General features: G+C 45.2%; 1 protein-coding gene across 5 annotated transcripts in view; it reads left to right on the forward strand.

Annotated features, from left to right (window-relative positions):
• The window catches only part of LOC110500870 (neuralized-like protein 4), a 31,987-nt gene that overhangs the window by 1,796 nt on the left and 12,333 nt on the right, over window positions 1-17,858 (forward strand). For 2 of the 5 annotated variants that reach the window (XR_005038617.1, XM_036957965.1), the window contains exons 2-20: window positions 5,716-5,919; window positions 6,205-6,490; window positions 6,618-6,683; window positions 6,817-7,247; window positions 7,774-7,885; window positions 8,020-8,108; window positions 8,192-8,264; window positions 8,612-8,885; window positions 10,990-11,189; window positions 11,855-11,940; window positions 12,139-12,301; window positions 12,446-12,656; window positions 12,763-12,854; window positions 12,952-13,030; window positions 13,209-13,384; window positions 14,977-15,105; window positions 15,257-15,402; window positions 17,156-17,374; window positions 17,725-17,823. Coding sequence is in view for 4 of the 5 variants with exons in the window: in XM_036957965.1 (XP_036813860.1) it covers window positions 5,716-5,919; window positions 6,205-6,490; window positions 6,618-6,683; window positions 6,817-7,247; window positions 7,774-7,885; window positions 8,020-8,108; window positions 8,192-8,264; window positions 8,612-8,885; window positions 10,990-11,189; window positions 11,855-11,940; window positions 12,139-12,301; window positions 12,446-12,656; window positions 12,763-12,854; window positions 12,952-13,030; window positions 13,209-13,384; window positions 14,977-15,105; window positions 15,257-15,402; window positions 17,156-17,374; window positions 17,725-17,823 (3,135 nt within the window). In the remaining variant the exon portion in view is untranslated. The remainder of the gene's footprint in view (window positions 1-5,715; window positions 5,920-6,204; window positions 6,491-6,617; window positions 6,684-6,816; window positions 7,248-7,773; window positions 7,886-8,019; window positions 8,109-8,191; window positions 8,265-8,611; window positions 8,886-10,989; window positions 11,190-11,854; window positions 11,941-12,138; window positions 12,302-12,445; window positions 12,657-12,762; window positions 12,855-12,951; window positions 13,031-13,208; window positions 13,385-14,976; window positions 15,106-15,256; window positions 15,403-17,155; window positions 17,375-17,724; window positions 17,824-17,858) is intronic. The other 3 variants (XM_036957966.1, XM_036957967.1, XM_036957968.1) reach the window with 3 other exon arrangements.

Below are 17,858 nucleotides of genomic sequence, written 5' to 3' on the forward strand. Positions count from 1 at the left end.
TTCTGTTAAAAGGTCTGTCTGCCTATGCAACATTTAGACTTCTTATCTCTATGCACCTAGTTTGCCTGTTATCTAATTTTAGCGAAGATAGCCATGATTGTCGGTCTGCCAGGCCCGTTGGTGACCCTGACACCTGTGGGTTTTTGGCAGAGGGCACTAGTACTGTCTCCTCCAATGCCATTTTAGCCCAACTGGGGTAGCACACAGCTCAGTGAACATGTATAGAGGGTGTATCCTTCAACCACTTGTAATGCCACTCTAGAAATCACTAGCTTGTCACATGAATAATAAACTCGCACAACAAGCTTTCACATGAAGAGCATGGCTAACTAGATGGATAACATTAACAACAGATAGGCCTATATCCCTCCCGGCAGTGAGTTACCCATTTTCTCACTGGCGATAGTTTCATGGCCAGTATCATCTCATGTATCAAAGCTATAATGGACCACTATCCGTAATTGCATGACGGAAATCAATATCTGTGCTGTACAGTCAGTGCAACAAACTTGGCATTGTTGCTACAGTAATGCTATTTATAGACATTGATAGAGCTTGTGTCTTGTCCTGCAATCGGACAACAGGCAAATGCACCAAAACCAAGCTGCTAGATTGATATACGACAGCTTGTTCGGGGTGGTACATGATGGTGTTTGTTGGTAATAATGACAGTAGCATATTATGTGGGATGGTCGTTTGGTAAGCACTAGTGTAGTATGTGCCTGCCTCTCCCCCTGGCTGCTAGTCTTTGTAGTGTGTGTGTGTGTGTGTGTGTCAGAGAGAGATAAGGAGCAGCAGCAGCTTGTATTCACAGATGTGTTTGTGTATGCATTCGTTTGCAGATTTGTGTGAATGTGTGCTGGGGAGAGAGACCGAGAGATGGATGCAGCTTTTTAGTGTGGGTCTACATCAGATTTAGAATGTGCTTGCAAGGATGAATACCGCAATAACAGATGTGTTTTTCAGTATCACCAAATGTGTATGCCAAAGTCACCACATTTTGTGATACTGAAAATTACAACATCTGGCGTTACGGCATTCAGCTGACCTTTTTTACAAGGAGACGTGTGCGCCTAAGTTGAAAAATGTAGGCGCACAAAAATACATTTAGGAGCAGTGATGCTCCTAAATTAAGATTCCAGGTCCCAGAGCAAAATATTTAGGCACATATGTGAGTAGAATGTTTGCACTGTAGAGCCCTGCTCTAAATTGAATTCCTCTGCCTCAATTTACAGTATATTATTTACTCTTGGTCTGTCTTTAACTCAAATGTGAGTTTGTTGTTCACAGATTGTGCACTCTATTAGTGTTTGGTAGCATTGCCTTTAAATTGTTTAACTTGCGTCAAATGTTTCGGGTAGCCTTCCACAAGCTTCCCGCAATAAGTTGGGTGAATTTTGGCCCATTCCTCCTGACAGAGCTGGTGCCATCATTTTCTGGAATTTTCCAAGCTGTTTAAAGGCATAGTCAGTTTTGTGTATGTAAACAACTTCTGACAGAAATAATCTGTAAACAATTATTGGAAAAGTTTTAATGACGCCAACCTAAATGTTGGCGTCATTAAAACTTTTCCGATAATTGTTTACAGATTATTTCACTGTATCACAATTCCAGTGGGTCAGAAGTTTACATACACAAAGTTGACTGTGCCTTCAACTTCTCTAGGGTAGGGGGCAGCATTTGGGATTTTGGATGAAAACCGTGCCCAAATTAAACTGCCTTCTACTTAGGCCCAGAAGATAGGATATGCATGTAATTGGTAGATTTGGATAGAAAACACTCTAAAGTTTCCAAAACTGTAGGATTTTTTTTGTTGTTGATGTAGTTTTCTATTCAATGCCATGATAGTATCCATTGATTTAGGACTCAAATTTCAGTTCCTATGCCTTCCACTAGATGTCAACAGTCTTTAGAAATGGTTTCAGGCTTGTATTCTGAAAATTGAATGAGTAAGAGCAGTCTGAATGAGTGGACTCTGCCGTGTCACAGAGCTTTTTCATGCGCGCGACCGAGAGAGCGCCTTTCTTGTTTACCTTTTATATTGACAGCGTTATTGTCTGGTTGAAATATTATTGATTATTTAGGCTAAAAACAACCTGAAGATTGAATATAAACATTGTTTGACATTTTCTATGAACTTTACGGATACAATTTGGATTTTTTTCTGTCCGTTGTGACTGCGTTTGAGCCTGTGGATTACTGAAGAAAACGTGCGAACAAAACAGAGGTTTTTGGAAATAGACTTTATCGAACAAAAGGAACATCTTCTGAGTGCAAACTTATAAAGATCATCAAAAGTAAGTGATTCATTTTATCTATATTTCTGACTTGTGTAACTCTTCTACTTGGCTGGTTACTGTTTGTAATGATTTGTCTGCTGGGCTATGTTCTCAAATAATTGTAAGGTATGCTTTTGCCGTAAAGCATTTTTAAAATCTGACACAGTGGTTGGATTCACAAGAAGTTCATCTTTAAACCTATGTAAAATAGGTGTATCTTTTCTGAATTTTTATAATGAGTATTTCTGTATTTGAATTTGGCGCTCTGCAATCTCACTGGATGTTGGCCAGGTGGGACGCCAGCATCCCACATACCCTAGAGAGGTTAAACAGCTTGGAAAATTCCAGAAAATGATGTCATGGCTTTAGAAGCTTCTGATAGGCTAATTGACATAATTTGAGTCAATTGGAGGTGTAGCTGTGGATGTATTTCAAGGCCTACCTTCAAACTCAGTGCCTCTTTGTTTGACATCATGGGAAAATCAAAAGAAATCAGCCAAGACCTCAGAAATTTTGTTTGTAGACCTCCACAAGTCTGGTTCATCCTTGGGGGCAATTTTGAAATGCCTGAAGGTACTACATTCATCTGTACAAACAATAGTATGCAAGTATAAACACCATGGGACCACGCAGCCGTCATACCGCTCAGGAGGGAGACGCCTTCTGTCTCCTAGAGATTAATGTACTTTGGTGCGAAAAGTGCAAAACAATCCTAGAACAGCAGCAAAGGACCTCGTTAAGATGCTGGAGGAAACTGGTACAAAAGTATCTATATCTACAGTAAAACGAGTCCTATAATGACATCCTGAAAGGCCGCTCAGCAAGGAAGAAGCCATTGCTCCAAAACCGCCATAAAAAAAACATACTACGGTTTGCAACTGCACATGGGGACAAGGATCGGACTTTTCAGAGAAATGTCATTTGGTCTGATGAAACGAAAATAGAACAGTTTGGCCATAATGACCATCGTTATGTTTGGAGTAAAAAGGGGGAGGAGTGCAAGCCGAAGCATCATGTTGTGGGGGGTGCTTTGCTGCAGGAGGGACTGGTGCACCTCACACAATAGATGGCATCAGGGTAGCCTAGTGGTTAGAGCGTTGGACTAGTAACCGGAAGGTTGTGAGTTCAAACCCCCGAGCTGACAAGGTACAAATCTGTCGTTCTGCCCCTGAACAGGCAGTTAACCCACTGTTCCCAGGCCGTCATTGAAAATAAGAATTTGTTCTTAACTGACTTGCCTGGTTAAATAAAGGTAAAAAAAAAAAAAAAAAAAAAAAATCATGAGGGAGGGAAACAAATTATGTGGATATATTGAAGCAACATCTCAAGACATCAGTCAGGAAGTTAAAGCTTTGTCACAAATGGGTCTTCCAAATGGACAATGACCTCAAGCATACTGCCAAAGTTGTGGCAAAATGGCTTAAGGACAACAAAGTCAAGGTATTGGAGTGGCCATCACAAAGCCCTGACCTCAATCCTATAGAACATTTGTGGGCAGAACTGAGAAGGCGTGTGTGAACAAGGAGGCCTACAAACATGACAGTTACACCAGCTCTGTCAAGAGGAATGGGCCAAAATTCACCCAATTTATTGTGGGAAGCTTGTGGAATGCTACCCAAAAAGTTTGACCCAAGTTTAACAATTTAAAGGCAATGCTTCCAAATACTAATTGAGTATATGTAAACTTCTGACCCACTGGGAATGTGATGAAATAACTAAAAGCTGAAATAAATCATTCTCTCTACTATTATTCTGACATTTCACATTCTTATAATAAAGTGGTGATCCTAACTGACCTAAGACAGGGAATTTATTACTAGGATTAAATGTCAGGAATTGTGAAATACTGAGTTTAAATGCATTTGGCTAAGGTGCATGTAAACTTCCGATTTCAACTGTACATACATACATACATACATACATACATACACAGTAACTTTCAAAAGTTTGGACACAACTACTCATTCAAGGGTTTTCCTTTATTTTTACTGTTTTCAACTTTGTAGAATAGTAGTGAAGACATCGAAACTATGGAATAGCACATATGGAATCATGTAGTAATCCAAAAAAGTGTTAAACAAAATATATTTTATATTCGTCAAAGATGCCACCCTTTACCTTGATGACAGCTTTGCTCACTCTTGGCATTCTCTCAACCAACTTCACTTGGAACGCTTTTCCAACAGTCTTGAAGAAGTTCCCACATATGCTGAGCACTTGTTGGCTGCTTTTCCTTCACTTTGCGGTGCAACCCATCTCCAAACCATCTCAATTGGGTTGAGGTCGGGTGATTGGGGAGTCCAGGTCTTCTGATGCAGCACCATCACTCTCCTTGGTCAATTAGCCCTTACACAGCCTGGAGGTGTTTTGGGTCATTGTCCTGTTGGAAAAACAAATGACAGTCCCACTATGCGCAAACAGATGGGATGGCGTATCGCTGCAGAATGCTGCGGTAGCCATGCTGGTTATGTGTGCCTTGAATTCTAAATAATCAGACGGTGTCACCAGCAAAGCACCGTTACACCACCTCCTCCATGCTTCACGGTGGGAACGACACATGCAGAGATCTCGCTTCTCATTGCTTATTTGAGCTGTTCTTGCCATAATATGGACTTGGTCTTTTACCAAATAGGGCTATCTTCTGTATGCCAACACAACTAATTGGCTCAAAACGCATTAAGAAGGAAAGAAATTCCACAAATGAACAACGCACACCTGTTAATTGAAATGCGTTCCAGGTGACTGCCTCATGAAGCTGGTTGAGAGAATGCCAACAGTGTGCAAAGCTGTCAAGACAAAGGGTGGCTACTTTGAAGAATCTCAAATATTAAATATTTTGATTTGTTAAACACTTTTGGTTACTACATAATTCCATATGTGTTATTTCATAGTTTTGATGTCTTGACTTATTCTACAATGTAGACAATAGTAAAAATAAAGAAAAACCCTTGAATGACTAGGTGTGTCCAAACTTTTATGGTACTGTATATATGCTAATAACAAAGGAATAAGGAAATAAGAATTGCAATATTTTATTTGGAATAACATTGGAAGGCTATACTTAAGCAATATGGCCCAAGGAGGTGTGATATATGGCTAATATACCACGGCTAAGGGCAATTCTTATGCACGACACAGCGCGGAGTTCCTGGAAACAGCCCTTAGCTGAGGTATATTTGCTATATCACAAACCCCCGAGGTGCCTTAGTTTATAATAGCAATGTTTACCAACGTTATTAGAACAGTAAAAATAACTTTTGTCATACCCGTGGTATACGGTCTGATATACTACAACTGTCAGCCAATCATCATTCAGGGCTTGTACCACCCAGTTTATAAAATGTATTGTACATTACTGACTAGATCTAAAAGAAAAAGGGACATGAAAATAAATAGATGAACTAGAAGCCTAAATAAATGTCACTTTCTTCTGTAGGTGAACTCATGGAGCGGCTCCGTAGAGATTGGGGTGACTGCTCTGGACCCGGCTTGTCTCGATTTCCCCAGCAGCGCTACGGGTCTGAAGGGAGGCTCCTGGATCGTCTCTGGCTGCTCAGTCCTACGCGACGGCCGCTCCGTTCTCGAGGAGTACGGCCGTGACCTGGACCAGCTGGCCGAGGGCGACCGCGTGGGCATACAGGTAAGTAGGCTAGTGGTTAAGAGAAGCGAACCAGTGGCCGGAAGGTCACTACCGGTTCAAGCCCTGCGCCGGGCACTGAATTGGTAACAGGAGGGGTACTGGTCACTGAGCCTTGCCGTTGTGTCCTTGAGGAAGGCACTCGATCTCTACAATTGCTCTCCATCCAGGGGGGCTGCTCTATGGCTGACCCTGTGCAACTCAGCTCTGTGTGTGTATTTGGGAAGATTGAGATGTCTTTCTCTAAAAATTGAATATTGCTATTCTTATTTCTGTCCTCCTATTCAGCGGAGCGCCCGTGGCGAGCTCCACCTGTGGGTGAACGGGCATGACTGTGGTGCAGCTGCCAGCGGTCTCCCGACACGCCTCTGGGCGGTGGTGGACCTCTACGGCAAGTGTACGCAAGTGACGGTGGTGAGCTGCGAGCCGCCCTCCTCGATGGAGAGAGATACGGAGAGGGAGACGGTGGAGGGGCATGAGGAGGTGGTGGTGTGCGGGGTCCAGGAGGGAGACACCGAGGATCTGACGTCAGTGGTGAATCTGGCAGCAGCGACAAACGGGACGACAGAGGAAGGTAGGAGTTGTTTTTGTTTGCAATGTTTATGTGTTAAAAGATAGGGTTCATTGTGTGAAAGGTTGTAGAAGTGTAAATAAGGGAAAGACTGACTCCTGTCTTTCTCACTCTTGTTCCTTTATCTCAGTGCCGGAGCTCCCTCCTATTCACAACCGACCTGACAAGTTCCCCAACAACATAGAGCCTGAAACGGGTACGAAAATAAAACTCCCCAAGTCTCTACCTGAATATCTATTACATTTGGTCAATGATGCCACATTATTGACTGTCTCCCTTTCTTTCCATTTCTCTCTTTTCTGTCTGTCTTTCTTTCTCTCCCCCTGTAGCTCTGACGGAGCACCAGCTCTTTGACGTGTTCAACAATGCCATCGTGTCCCTCTACCGCTCAGAGGACGAGGGCGGAGGAGGACGAGACCTGGGGGGAGGAACAGGGACAGACTCTGGGACAGGAGGTAGAGGGGACAGGGGGAGCAGCAGCGGCGGGGGAGCTGTCAACAGTAACAGTAGTAACAGTGACAGCGGGGCCGGGACCGGCAATACCGGAAGCACCAATAACAGCCCCGCAGGAGTGGCGGGACTTGGGGCAGTGACGGGCGGGATGATGACCAATGACGCGCTGCTGTTCCATGAGAAGTGCGGTACGCTGATCAAGCTGAGCAACAACAACAAGACGGCGGAGAGGCGGAGGCCGCTGGATGAGTTCAACAACGGCGTGGTCATGACCAACCGGCCGCTCCGACACAACGAGATGTTTGAGGTGCGGCCAATGACTGGCTCCAATACTGAGATGTGAATGCTTTGAATGACAAAGCGCGGGGTTTAGAGAAAAGAATAAAGAATACACGTGCTGTCATATTAATGAGAAAACGCATGTATAGCTGACACCCGCTGTCATACCTGTTTACAAAATGTTTATCTGTTCGGACGGCGGGGTGAAGTGTCGCCATTTTGCTATTACATCACAATTTAAGGCTGCTCCTCTTCATATGATAAAGCTGGAGGCTTCAGATTAGCCAATTAATATTCATGATGTTACTGCCACAGGCTGTGAATAGATAATTGCATTTGAATCTGCTGGATTGCAGCTTGATATGAATAACATATTGTAAATTGGTGAATGTTTCTATATTCTGGAGGATACAGGGTGAGAGAATTCACTAGACACCAAAAGGACTGAAGCTGGGAGGGACTGCCTAAACTTGTCCAATAACAAACGCTTACTTACGTTTTCTGTTGTCGCAAAACGCTTTGAGTGAATACGCCCCTGGTTTGTGTTGCCACAGATCCGTATAGATAAGCTGGTGGACAAGTGGTCGGGGTCGATTGAGATCGGCGTGACAACGCACAACCCCAACAACCTGGACTACCCTGCCACAATGACAAATCTGCGCTCAGGTATGTAACACACACACAGAACGGCAAGATGTATTTTTCTGTGTGCAGTTTTTTTGTGGAATAAATCATGTTACAGTACGTATTAAGTTCATGCAACGTGTGTGTGTGTGTGTGTCTGTTTCTTGCCTTCCCAGGTACAATCATGATGAGTGGCTGTGGGATCCTGACTAACGGCAAGGGGACCCGTCGGGAGTACTGTGAATTCAGCCTAGACGAACTGCAGGTCAGTACCACACACACACACACACACACACACAACCTAACAGAGACACACAGCCTAATGCCTAATGTGTCACTGTCTTCCAGGAAGGGGATCACATAGGCCTGATGCACAAGGCCAGCGGAGCTCTTCACTTCTACATCAATGGCATCGACCAAGGTGAGAGTGACACGCCAGGAGCATCCGTCAATGTAACGAGGGATTGAAGGGCTGTAGCGTGGCGTTGGAGGGATAGTCACTTAGTGCTCGTCCATTGGTATAGTAGTAACCTTGCGGCGACCTAAGGAGAGACAAACTATGAAGCGAAAATGCATGAAATATTTTATTTCATAACCATTTCAACTTTTATGTTTTTCATACTCGTTGTTATGTGATGTATTGCTTACATAATTGTCATGCAGTGCTGATTTTTGCCCTGTACAATGTAAAAATCATGGTCGAAATGTATACAAATCATTATCATATTTCATCAATGACCTCAATTTGACCTCTGACCCTGCCCCTAGGCGTGGCGGCGGCCCAGACACCTCCCATGGTCTACGGAGTGGTTGACCTCTACGGCATGGCGGTCAAGGTGACCATCGTCCACAATCACAACCACAGCGACCGGCTGCGTCGCAACAACGCCATAATGCGGGCGCTGTCCCCCGACGTGGGCCGCCCCCGGCCCGCCCTCTCCCTCACCTCCGACCCTGACGCCACTGACCGCCTCCTCTTCCACACCAACTGTGGGCAAAAGGCGGCCATCATCAGTGAAGGCAGGACTGCTCTTCGCCCTCAGTACGTAACCATGGCTTTGTTCCAAACAATATTATTACCAACTGTCTGTAAGATTCAAATGGTCAGTTTACGGCCCTTTCTGTATTTGTAGAAAAGGACCAGTTCGACTCCGTAGACAGTTTAGGATAAGGATAGAATTTTCAACATCAGAAATACAGATATTTGGTTTCTCTATAAATAATTATTGATGATGGTGCTCTCCTATTACTCTCACAGGTCAAAAATAGGAGCTATTCTTATGTGATGACCTCTGACCCTGCCTCCTAGGCGTGGCAACATCGTTGAAGTCCATTACCAACTCAATGACGACATTGTGCTTGCTCTTTGGGGTCTAGGCCAGGCTACTGTAAAAGTACTTTTTGACTCTAGCTGATGTTAAAGGGCATTTATCAATAATGATGTGTATGTATGTACAGTGCCTTGCGAAAGTATTCGGCCCCCTTGAACTTTGCGACCTTTTGCCACATTTCAGGCTTCAAACATAAAGATATAAAACTGTATTTTTTTGTGAAGAATCAACAACAAGTGGGACACAATCATGAAGTGAAACGACATTTATTGGATATTTCAAACTTTTTTAACAAATCAAAAACTGAAAAATTGGGCGTGCAAAATTATTCAGCCCCCTTAAGTTAATACTTTGTAGCGCCACCTTTTGCTGCGATTACAGCTGTAAGTCGCTTGGGGTATGTCTCTATCAGTTTTGCACATCGAGAGACTGAATTTTTTCCCATTCCTCCTTGCAAAACAGCTCGAGCTCAGTGAGGTTGGATGGAGAGCATTTGTAAACAGCAGTTTTCAGTTCTTTCCACAGATTCTCGATTGGATTCAGGTCTGGACTTTGAATTGGCCATTCTAACACCTGGATATGTTTATTTTTGAACTATTCCATTGTAGATTTTGCTTTATGTTTTGGATCATTGTCTTGTTGGAAGACAAATCTCCGTCCCAGTCTCAGGTCTTTTGCAGACTCCATCAGGTTTTCTTCCAGAATGGTCCTGTATTTGGCTCCATCCATCTTCCCATCAATCTTAACCATCTTCCCTGTCCCTGCTGAAGAAAAGCAGGCCCAAACCATGATGCTGCCACCACCATGTTTGACAGTGGGGATGGTGTGTTCAGGGTGATGAGCTGTGTTGCTTTTACGCCAAACATAACGTTTTGCATTGTTGCCAAAAAGTTCAATTTTGGTTTCATCTGACCAGAGCACCGTCTTCCACATGTTTGGTGTGTCTCCCAGGTGGCTTGTGGCAAACTTTAAACAACACTTTTTATGGATATCTTTAAGAAATGGCTTTCTTCTTGCCACTCTTCCATAAAGGCCAGATTTGTGCAATATACGACTGATTGTTGTCCAATGGACAGAGTCTCCCACCTCAGCTGTAGATCTCTGCAGTTCATCCAGAGTGATCATGGGCCTCTTGGCTGCATCTCTGATCAGTCTTCTCCTTGTATGAGCTGAAAGTTTAGAGGGACGGCCAGGTCTTGGTAGATTTGCAGTGGTCTGATACTCTTTCCATTTCAATATTATCGCTTGCACAGTGCTCCTTGGGATGTTTAAAGCTTGGGAAATCTTTTTGTATCCAAATCCGGCTTTAAACTTCTTCACAACAGTATCTCGGACCTGCCTGGTGTGTTCCTTGTTCTTCATGATGCTCTCTGCGCTTTTAACGGACCTCTGAGACTATCACAGTGCGGGTGCATTTATACGGAGACTTGATTACACACAGGTGGATTGTATTTATCATCATTAGTCATTTAGGTCAACATTGGATCATTCAGAGATCCTCACTGAACTTCTGGAGAGAGTTTGCTGCACTGAAAGTAAAGGGGCTGAATAATTTTGTCCGCCCAATTTTTCAGTTTTTGATTTGTTAAAAAAGTTTGAAATATCCAATAAATGTTGTTCCACTTCATGATTGTGTCCCACTTGTTGTTGATTCTTCACAAAAAAATACAGTTTTATATCTTTATGTTTGAAGCCTGAAATGTGGCAAAAGGTCGCAAAGTTCAAGGGGGCCGAATACTTTCGCAAGGCACTGTATGTAGGTGACATGCCGTATACAATATATTGCTAAATAGATGTGAATTTTTCCTTGGGCAGTGCGACGGACGACTTCAACCACGGCGTGGTCCTGAGTGGCCGCCCGCTGCGCTCCAACGAGGTGTTCCAGGTGCGCATCGACAAGATGGTGGACAAGTGGGCGGGCTCCATTGAGATTGGCGTGACCACGCACAACCCCGCCTACCTGCAGCTGCCCTCCACCATGACCAACCTGCGCTCAGGTAATACCAACCAATCAGGTAATACCATCCTCTTACCCCTAGACACCCCAGCTAATACCAACCTCTTACCCCAGATAATACCATCCTCTTACCCCTAGACACCCCAGCTAATACCAACCTCTTACCCCAGATAATACCGACCTCTTACCCCTAGACACCCCAGATAATACCGACGTCTTACCCCAGATAATACCGACCTCTTACCCCAGATAATACCATCCTTTTACCCCTAGACACCCCAGATAATACCATCCTCTTACCCCTAGACACCCCAGATAATACCATCCTCTTACCCCTAGACACCCCAGATAATACCATCCTCTTACCCCTAGACACCCCAAATAATACCGACCTCTTACCCCTAGACACCCCAGATAATACTGACCTCTTAACCCAGAAAATACCATCCTCTTACCCTTAGACACCCCAGATAATACCGACCTCTTACACCTAGACACCCCAGATAATACCGACCTCTTACCCCTAGACACCCCAGATAATACCGACCTCTTACCCCTAGACACCCCAGATATTACCGACCTCTTCTTTTTGGCTAGGTTGAGTTCCCACCTTATACCCTCTGAGCAGTGTCTATGGATAGGGGCTTTATTCATCTACTTTTTCATACTCCAATGTACAGTATGTTTGGAAAGCGGTATAGATTGACTGATGATGTTTCTCAGGGACGTGGATGATGACCGGGAATGGAGTGATGCACAACGGAACCACCATACTGGACGAGTATGGACACAACCTGGACCGACTCAAAGTGAGTGGGAAATTCTACTTTACAGTCAGCCTTATATTATCAAACTCTACCCCCCCTCCCTTCTCTCTTTTTTACCCCTGTTGCTCTCACTCTTTCCCTCACTATCAACATATGACATTATCATTTTACTACTTACTGCCTCTTGTGTTTCGTAGTTGTCAATTTAACACTCCGAGCTCTCTCTCTCTCCCCCCCCAGGCGGGGGACACGGTGGGCGTGGTGCGTAAGGAGGACGGGAGCCTCCACTTCTTTGTGAACGGGGTGGCGCAGGGCCCGGCGGCGTGGAACGTCCCGCCCAGCGTCTACGCCGTGGTGGACCTCTACGGCCAGGCCGCACAGGCCACCATCATGGACGACATGGGTGAGAGGGATGGGGGGGGGGGGTAGAGAGACGGGCGGGAGGAAGGTAGAGAGGTTCACAAGAACATTCTAAAGGCTGCTAGTGTGTCAACTAACTTTTTGTCTCATGACTAAACCTATCTCTCTCTCTCTCCTCCCTCTCCAGCGGACCTCCCCCCTCTCCCAGAGGACAGCTCGGAGGGCCCCACCGTCATGTCGCCCGGCAGCCCATGCTCGGTTGCCGGGGGCAACAGTGCCAACGACCTGCGCTTCCACCAGCTGCACGGCACCAACGCCGTGATCACCAACGGGGGGCGCACTGCCCTCAGACAGAACTGTCGCTCCGAGTTCAACGACGCCATCGTCATCTCCAACAGGTCAGTGTGACACACACACACAATCGTCATTTCCAACAGGTCAAAAGGTACACACACACACACACACCACTTGTGTGTGTCAAGACTGTGTGTTGTCCATTGCTAGGTGCCTTCGAGACGGAGAGCTCTTTGAGATAGTCATTCAGAAGATGGTGGACCGTTGGTCGGGGTCAATAGAAGCAGGTAAGATAATGGCAGGTAAGGCGTTTCTATTTTACCCCTCTCAAACTTCACACAGCCCTATCCACACCCACAGCAGAGGGGTGATGTGTTTGTCTGTGTGTGTTCTGTCCAGGTGTGACTTCCATCAGGCCAGAAGAGCTGGAGTTTCCTAACACCATGACGGATATAGACTACGACACCTGGATGCTTAGGTAAGAGTTTATGTTTGTTTGTGTTCAAACCCAGGTGTCCTGCTGCGCGCCTGTTTTTAGTCCACTCAGCTAAAGCCCATTAGCTCAGGGAGCTAATGAAACGTTTTCAGGTCTCTTTGGACATGCGTGGTTCACCTAGCTGTCTTCAAACGTTTTATCTCCCCCCTCAAAACTCCAGTGGCACGGCCATCATGCAGGACGGCAACACCATGCGTAATAACTACGGCTGTGACCTGGACTCCCTGACCACGGGCAGTAGGATCGGCATGATGCGCTCGGCCACCGGCGACCTCCACTACTACATCAATGGGGTGGACCAGGGTGTGGCCTGCACCGGACTGCCGCCGGATAAAGGTGAGTGGAACCAGTTGTCATGTACATCTTATCACAACCCCATGTACAGTGCCCTCAAGTATTCAGACCCCTTGACTTTTCCCACATTTTGTTACGTTACAGCCTTATTCTAAAAGGGATTAAATCGTTTTTTTCCCCCTCATCAATCTACACACAATATTCCATAATGACCAAGCAAAAACGGGTTGAGAAATGTTTGCTAATTTGTTACAAAAAAAAAAACTGATAGCATTTACATACGTATTCAGACCTTTTACTCAGTACTTTGTTGAAGCACCTTTGGCAGCGATTACAGTCTTCTTGGGTATGACGCTACAAGCTTGGCAGACCTGTATTTGGTGAGTTTCTCCCATTCTTCTCTGTAGATCCTCTCAAGCTCTGTCATGTTGGATGTGGAGCGTCGCTGGACAGCTATTTTTCGGTCTCTCCAGAGATGTTTGATCGGGTTTATGACCGGGCTCTGTCTGGGCTACTCAAGGACATTCAGAGACTTGTCCCGAAGCCACTCCTGCATTGTCTTGGCTGTGTGCTTAGGGTTGTTATCCTGTTGGAAGCTGAACCTTCACCCCAGTCTGAGGTCCTGAGCAGGTTTTCATCAATGATCTCCCTGTACTTTGCTCTGTTCGTCTTTGCCTCAATCCTGACTAGTCCCCCAGTCTCTGCCGCTGAACAACATCCCGACACTGCCACCACCATGCTTCTCCGTACAGATGGTGCCAGGTGTCCTCCAGACTTGATGCGTGGCATTCAGGCCTAAGAGTTCAGTCTTGGTTTCATCAGACCAGAGAATCTTGTTTCTCTGGTCTGAGAGTCTTTAGGTGCCTTTTGGCAAACTCCAGGCGGGTTGTCGTGTCTTTTACTGAGGAGTGGCTGGTGGAGTGCTTCAGAGATGGGAGAACCTTCCAGAAGGACAACCATCTCCACAGAGGAGCTCTAGAGCTCTGTCAGAGTGACCATCGGGTTCTTGGTCACTTCCCTGACCAAGGCCCTTCTCTCTGATTTGAATCCGTTTGGCTGGGCGGCCAGTTCTAGGAAGAGTCTTGGTGGTTCCAAACTTCTTCCATGTAAGAATGATGGAGGCCACTGTGTTCTTGGACTTTCAATGCTGGAGACATTTTTTGGTACCCTTCCCCAGATCTGTGCCTCGACACAATTTTTTTATTTTGCGAAAATGTCTAAACCTGCTTTTGCTTTGTCATTATAGGGTATTGTGTGTCGATTGCTGAGGATTATATTTATTTTAATCCATTTTAGAATAAGGCTGTAACGTAACAAAATGTGGAAAAAGTCAAGGGGTCTCAATACCTTTCCGACGGCACTGTATGTGCTAGGGGTCTCATGAATTGATTAAAATGGAATTGATAGCGTCCTGAAGCCATTCCTGCGCTGACTTGGCTGTTTGCTAAGGGTCTTTTTAGTTATCTGCCATAAGCGTCTCTGAATAAATACACTTAGCAGCTCTTTTATGCTAAAATATCACTGCTATTTAGTTATTTTACTTTTTATTTATCAATATTCGTCTCATTAAGATTAATTGTCTTTGTCAAGGGAGACTTTCCAAAACATTCTCCTTCCCTCCCTCCCTCCATTAGAGGTGTATGCGGTGATAGACCTGTACGGTCAGTGTGTCCAGGTGTCCATCACCAGTTCCTCTGGCCCTCTGGACAACAGTCTGTGTACCAGCAACATAACAGAGAAGAGCTTCCCCATACACTCACCAGGTACGCACCACGGACGTGTGTGTTTTCTCTCAGGTTCCGGATTTAAATAAATTGTTAAACAACAGACCGCAAATGAACTGGCTCACATCTCCTTTTCCCCTGCGCGTGTGTCTCTTTGTGTGTGTGTGTGTGTGTGTGTGTGTGTGTGTAGTGGCAGGCGTGGCCCACCGGCTTCACAGTAAACATGGTAAGAACGTGGTTCTGCTGGGAGAGGGCTGCCAGGCCGTCCGGGTAGGAGGATACGCTCATGGCATCGTCTTCAGTGCCAAGGAACTCAAAACAGACGAATTGTTCGAGGTGAGCCAAGGCAGGGGGAATACCATGGAGAGGTATTCAAGGTGTGAAAGTAGAGTTGCTGGGGTGGAGTTTAGCAACGCTTTTATTTTTTTATTTTTTGTGAAGGTCTTATACATACAGGGCCTTCGGAAAGTATTCAGACCCCTTGACTTTTTCCACATTTTGTTAAGTTACAGCCATATTCTAAAATGTATTCATTAAATGTTTTCCTCATCATTCTACACAATATCCCATAATGACAAAGGGAAAACAAGTTTCTTTTGACATTTTTGCAAATTTATTTAAAAAACAAGAACCGATACCTTTGCCATGAGACTTGAGCTCTGGTGAATTCTGTTTCCATTGATTATCCTTGATGTTTCTACAACTTGATTGGAGTCTACCTGTGGTACATTCAATTGATTGGACATTATTTGGAAAGGCACACACCTGTCTATATAATGTCCCATAGTTGACAGTGCATGTCAGAGCAAAAACCAAGCCATGAGTTCGAAGGAATTGTACGTAGAGCTCAGACAGGATTGTGTCGAGGCACAGATTTATGCACAATTTATGCAGCATTGAAGGTCCCCAAGAACACAATGGCCTCCATCATTCTTACATGGAAGAGGTCTGGAACAAACTGAGAAATCGGGGGGGAGAAGGGCCTTGGTCTGCGCGGTGACCAAGAACCCGATGGTCACTCTGACAGAGCTCCAGAGTTCCTCTGTGGAGATGGGAGAATCTTCCAGAAGGACAACGATCTCTACAACATTCTACCAATCAGGCCAGATGGAAGCCGCCACTCAGTAAAAGTCACATGACAGCCCGCTTGGAGTTTGCCAAAAGGCACCTAAAGACTCTCAGACCATGAGAAACAAGATTCTCTGATCTGATGAAACCAAGGTTGAACTCTTTGGCCTGAATGCCAAGCATCACGTCTTGACATCTGGCACCATCTTTATTGTGGCAGCATCATGCTGTGGGGATGTTTTTCAGTGGCAGGGACTGGGAGACTCGTCAGGGTCAAGGGAAAGATGAACGGAGCAAAGTACAAAGAGATCATTGATGAAAACCTGCTTCAGAGCACTCCAGACCTCCGGTGGGGCGAAGGTTCACCTTCCAACAGGAGAACGACCCTAAGCAAACAGCCAAGACCGCACAGGTGTGGCTTCGGGAAAGTCTCTGAATGTCATTGAGTAGCCCAGCCAGAGCCCGGACTTGAACCCAGTCGAACATCTCTGGAGAGAACTGAAAATAGCTGTGCAGTGACACTCCCCATCCAACCTGACAGAGCTTGAGAGGATCTGTAGAGAAGAATGGGAGAAACTCCACAAATACAGGTGTGCCAAGCTTGTAGCGTCATACCCAAGAAGACTTGAGGCTGTTATCGCTGCCAAAGGTGCTTTAACAAAGTACTAAATAAAGGATCTGAATACTTATGTAAATGTAATATTTCATATCTATTTTTTAATACATTTGCAAAAATGTCTAAAAACCTGTTTTTACTTTGTCATTATGGGGTATTGTGTGTAGAATAATGAATAAAAAACAATTTCATCAATTTTAGAATACAGCTGTAACAAAATGTGGAAAAAGTCAAGGGGTCTGAATACTTTCCGAATGCACTGTAGGTGATTGTAATTGAGGAATTGTAAATTACATTTTTTTCCATCCAGAAAAACAAGTTAGTTCTTTATCACTCAATTTTTGCCATCACTAGTACTCATCTTCTTCCTCTCTCTTCTTCCTTTCCTACCATCCCAACCCCCAGGTGAAGATAGACGAGGTAGATAACCAGTGGTCTGGTTCCCTCCACATGGGTCTGACTAGCCTGGCCCCCCCAGAGCTGCCCTCCTGCCCCATGTCGGGCCTGTCCCCCTCCCTCACGCAGCTCCGCGCCAAGGTCACCTGGCTGCTGGCAGGGTCAGAGGTCCGACGCAATGGGGTCCTCCAAAGACAGAACTACGGGGCATCCCTGGACAGATTGACGGTGAGAGAAGGAGAGGGGAGGGAGTGGAGAATGAACAACGTGTCATAGAGAACTTAGATGTAAAGATGGTGACTAGAGTGTTGTGAAAAACTATCCAAAAAGTAGGCAGAGACTATTGGAGTATAATAATTAACCTATAATCAAGCAGCTTCAGGGGAGATCCATCTCTGAGCATAGTCAGAGAAAGAACTCCCCTGCAGCTACTTGATTTAAAGGTTCATTATTATACTCCAATAGCCTCTAGAAAAATGTATGCATTTGGAACGGATAGAAGGATCGCGATGAGTACAGAAATGGGCAAGTGTGTACTGGTAATAGGATGGGTACTGAGATGAATCCTCTGTGTCTAGGTGGGGAACCGCGTGGGTGTGAAGAGATGCAGTGATGACACAATGCACGTCCTCATTGACGGAGAGGACATGGGAACAGCTGCTACCGCTGTAGCCAAGGTACACACACACACACACACACACCCACATACACA

This window comes from Oncorhynchus mykiss, chromosome 21 (genome assembly GCF_013265735.2).
Source record: "Oncorhynchus mykiss isolate Arlee chromosome 21, USDA_OmykA_1.1, whole genome shotgun sequence".
Taxonomy (NCBI): domain Eukaryota; kingdom Metazoa; phylum Chordata; class Actinopteri; order Salmoniformes; family Salmonidae; genus Oncorhynchus; species Oncorhynchus mykiss.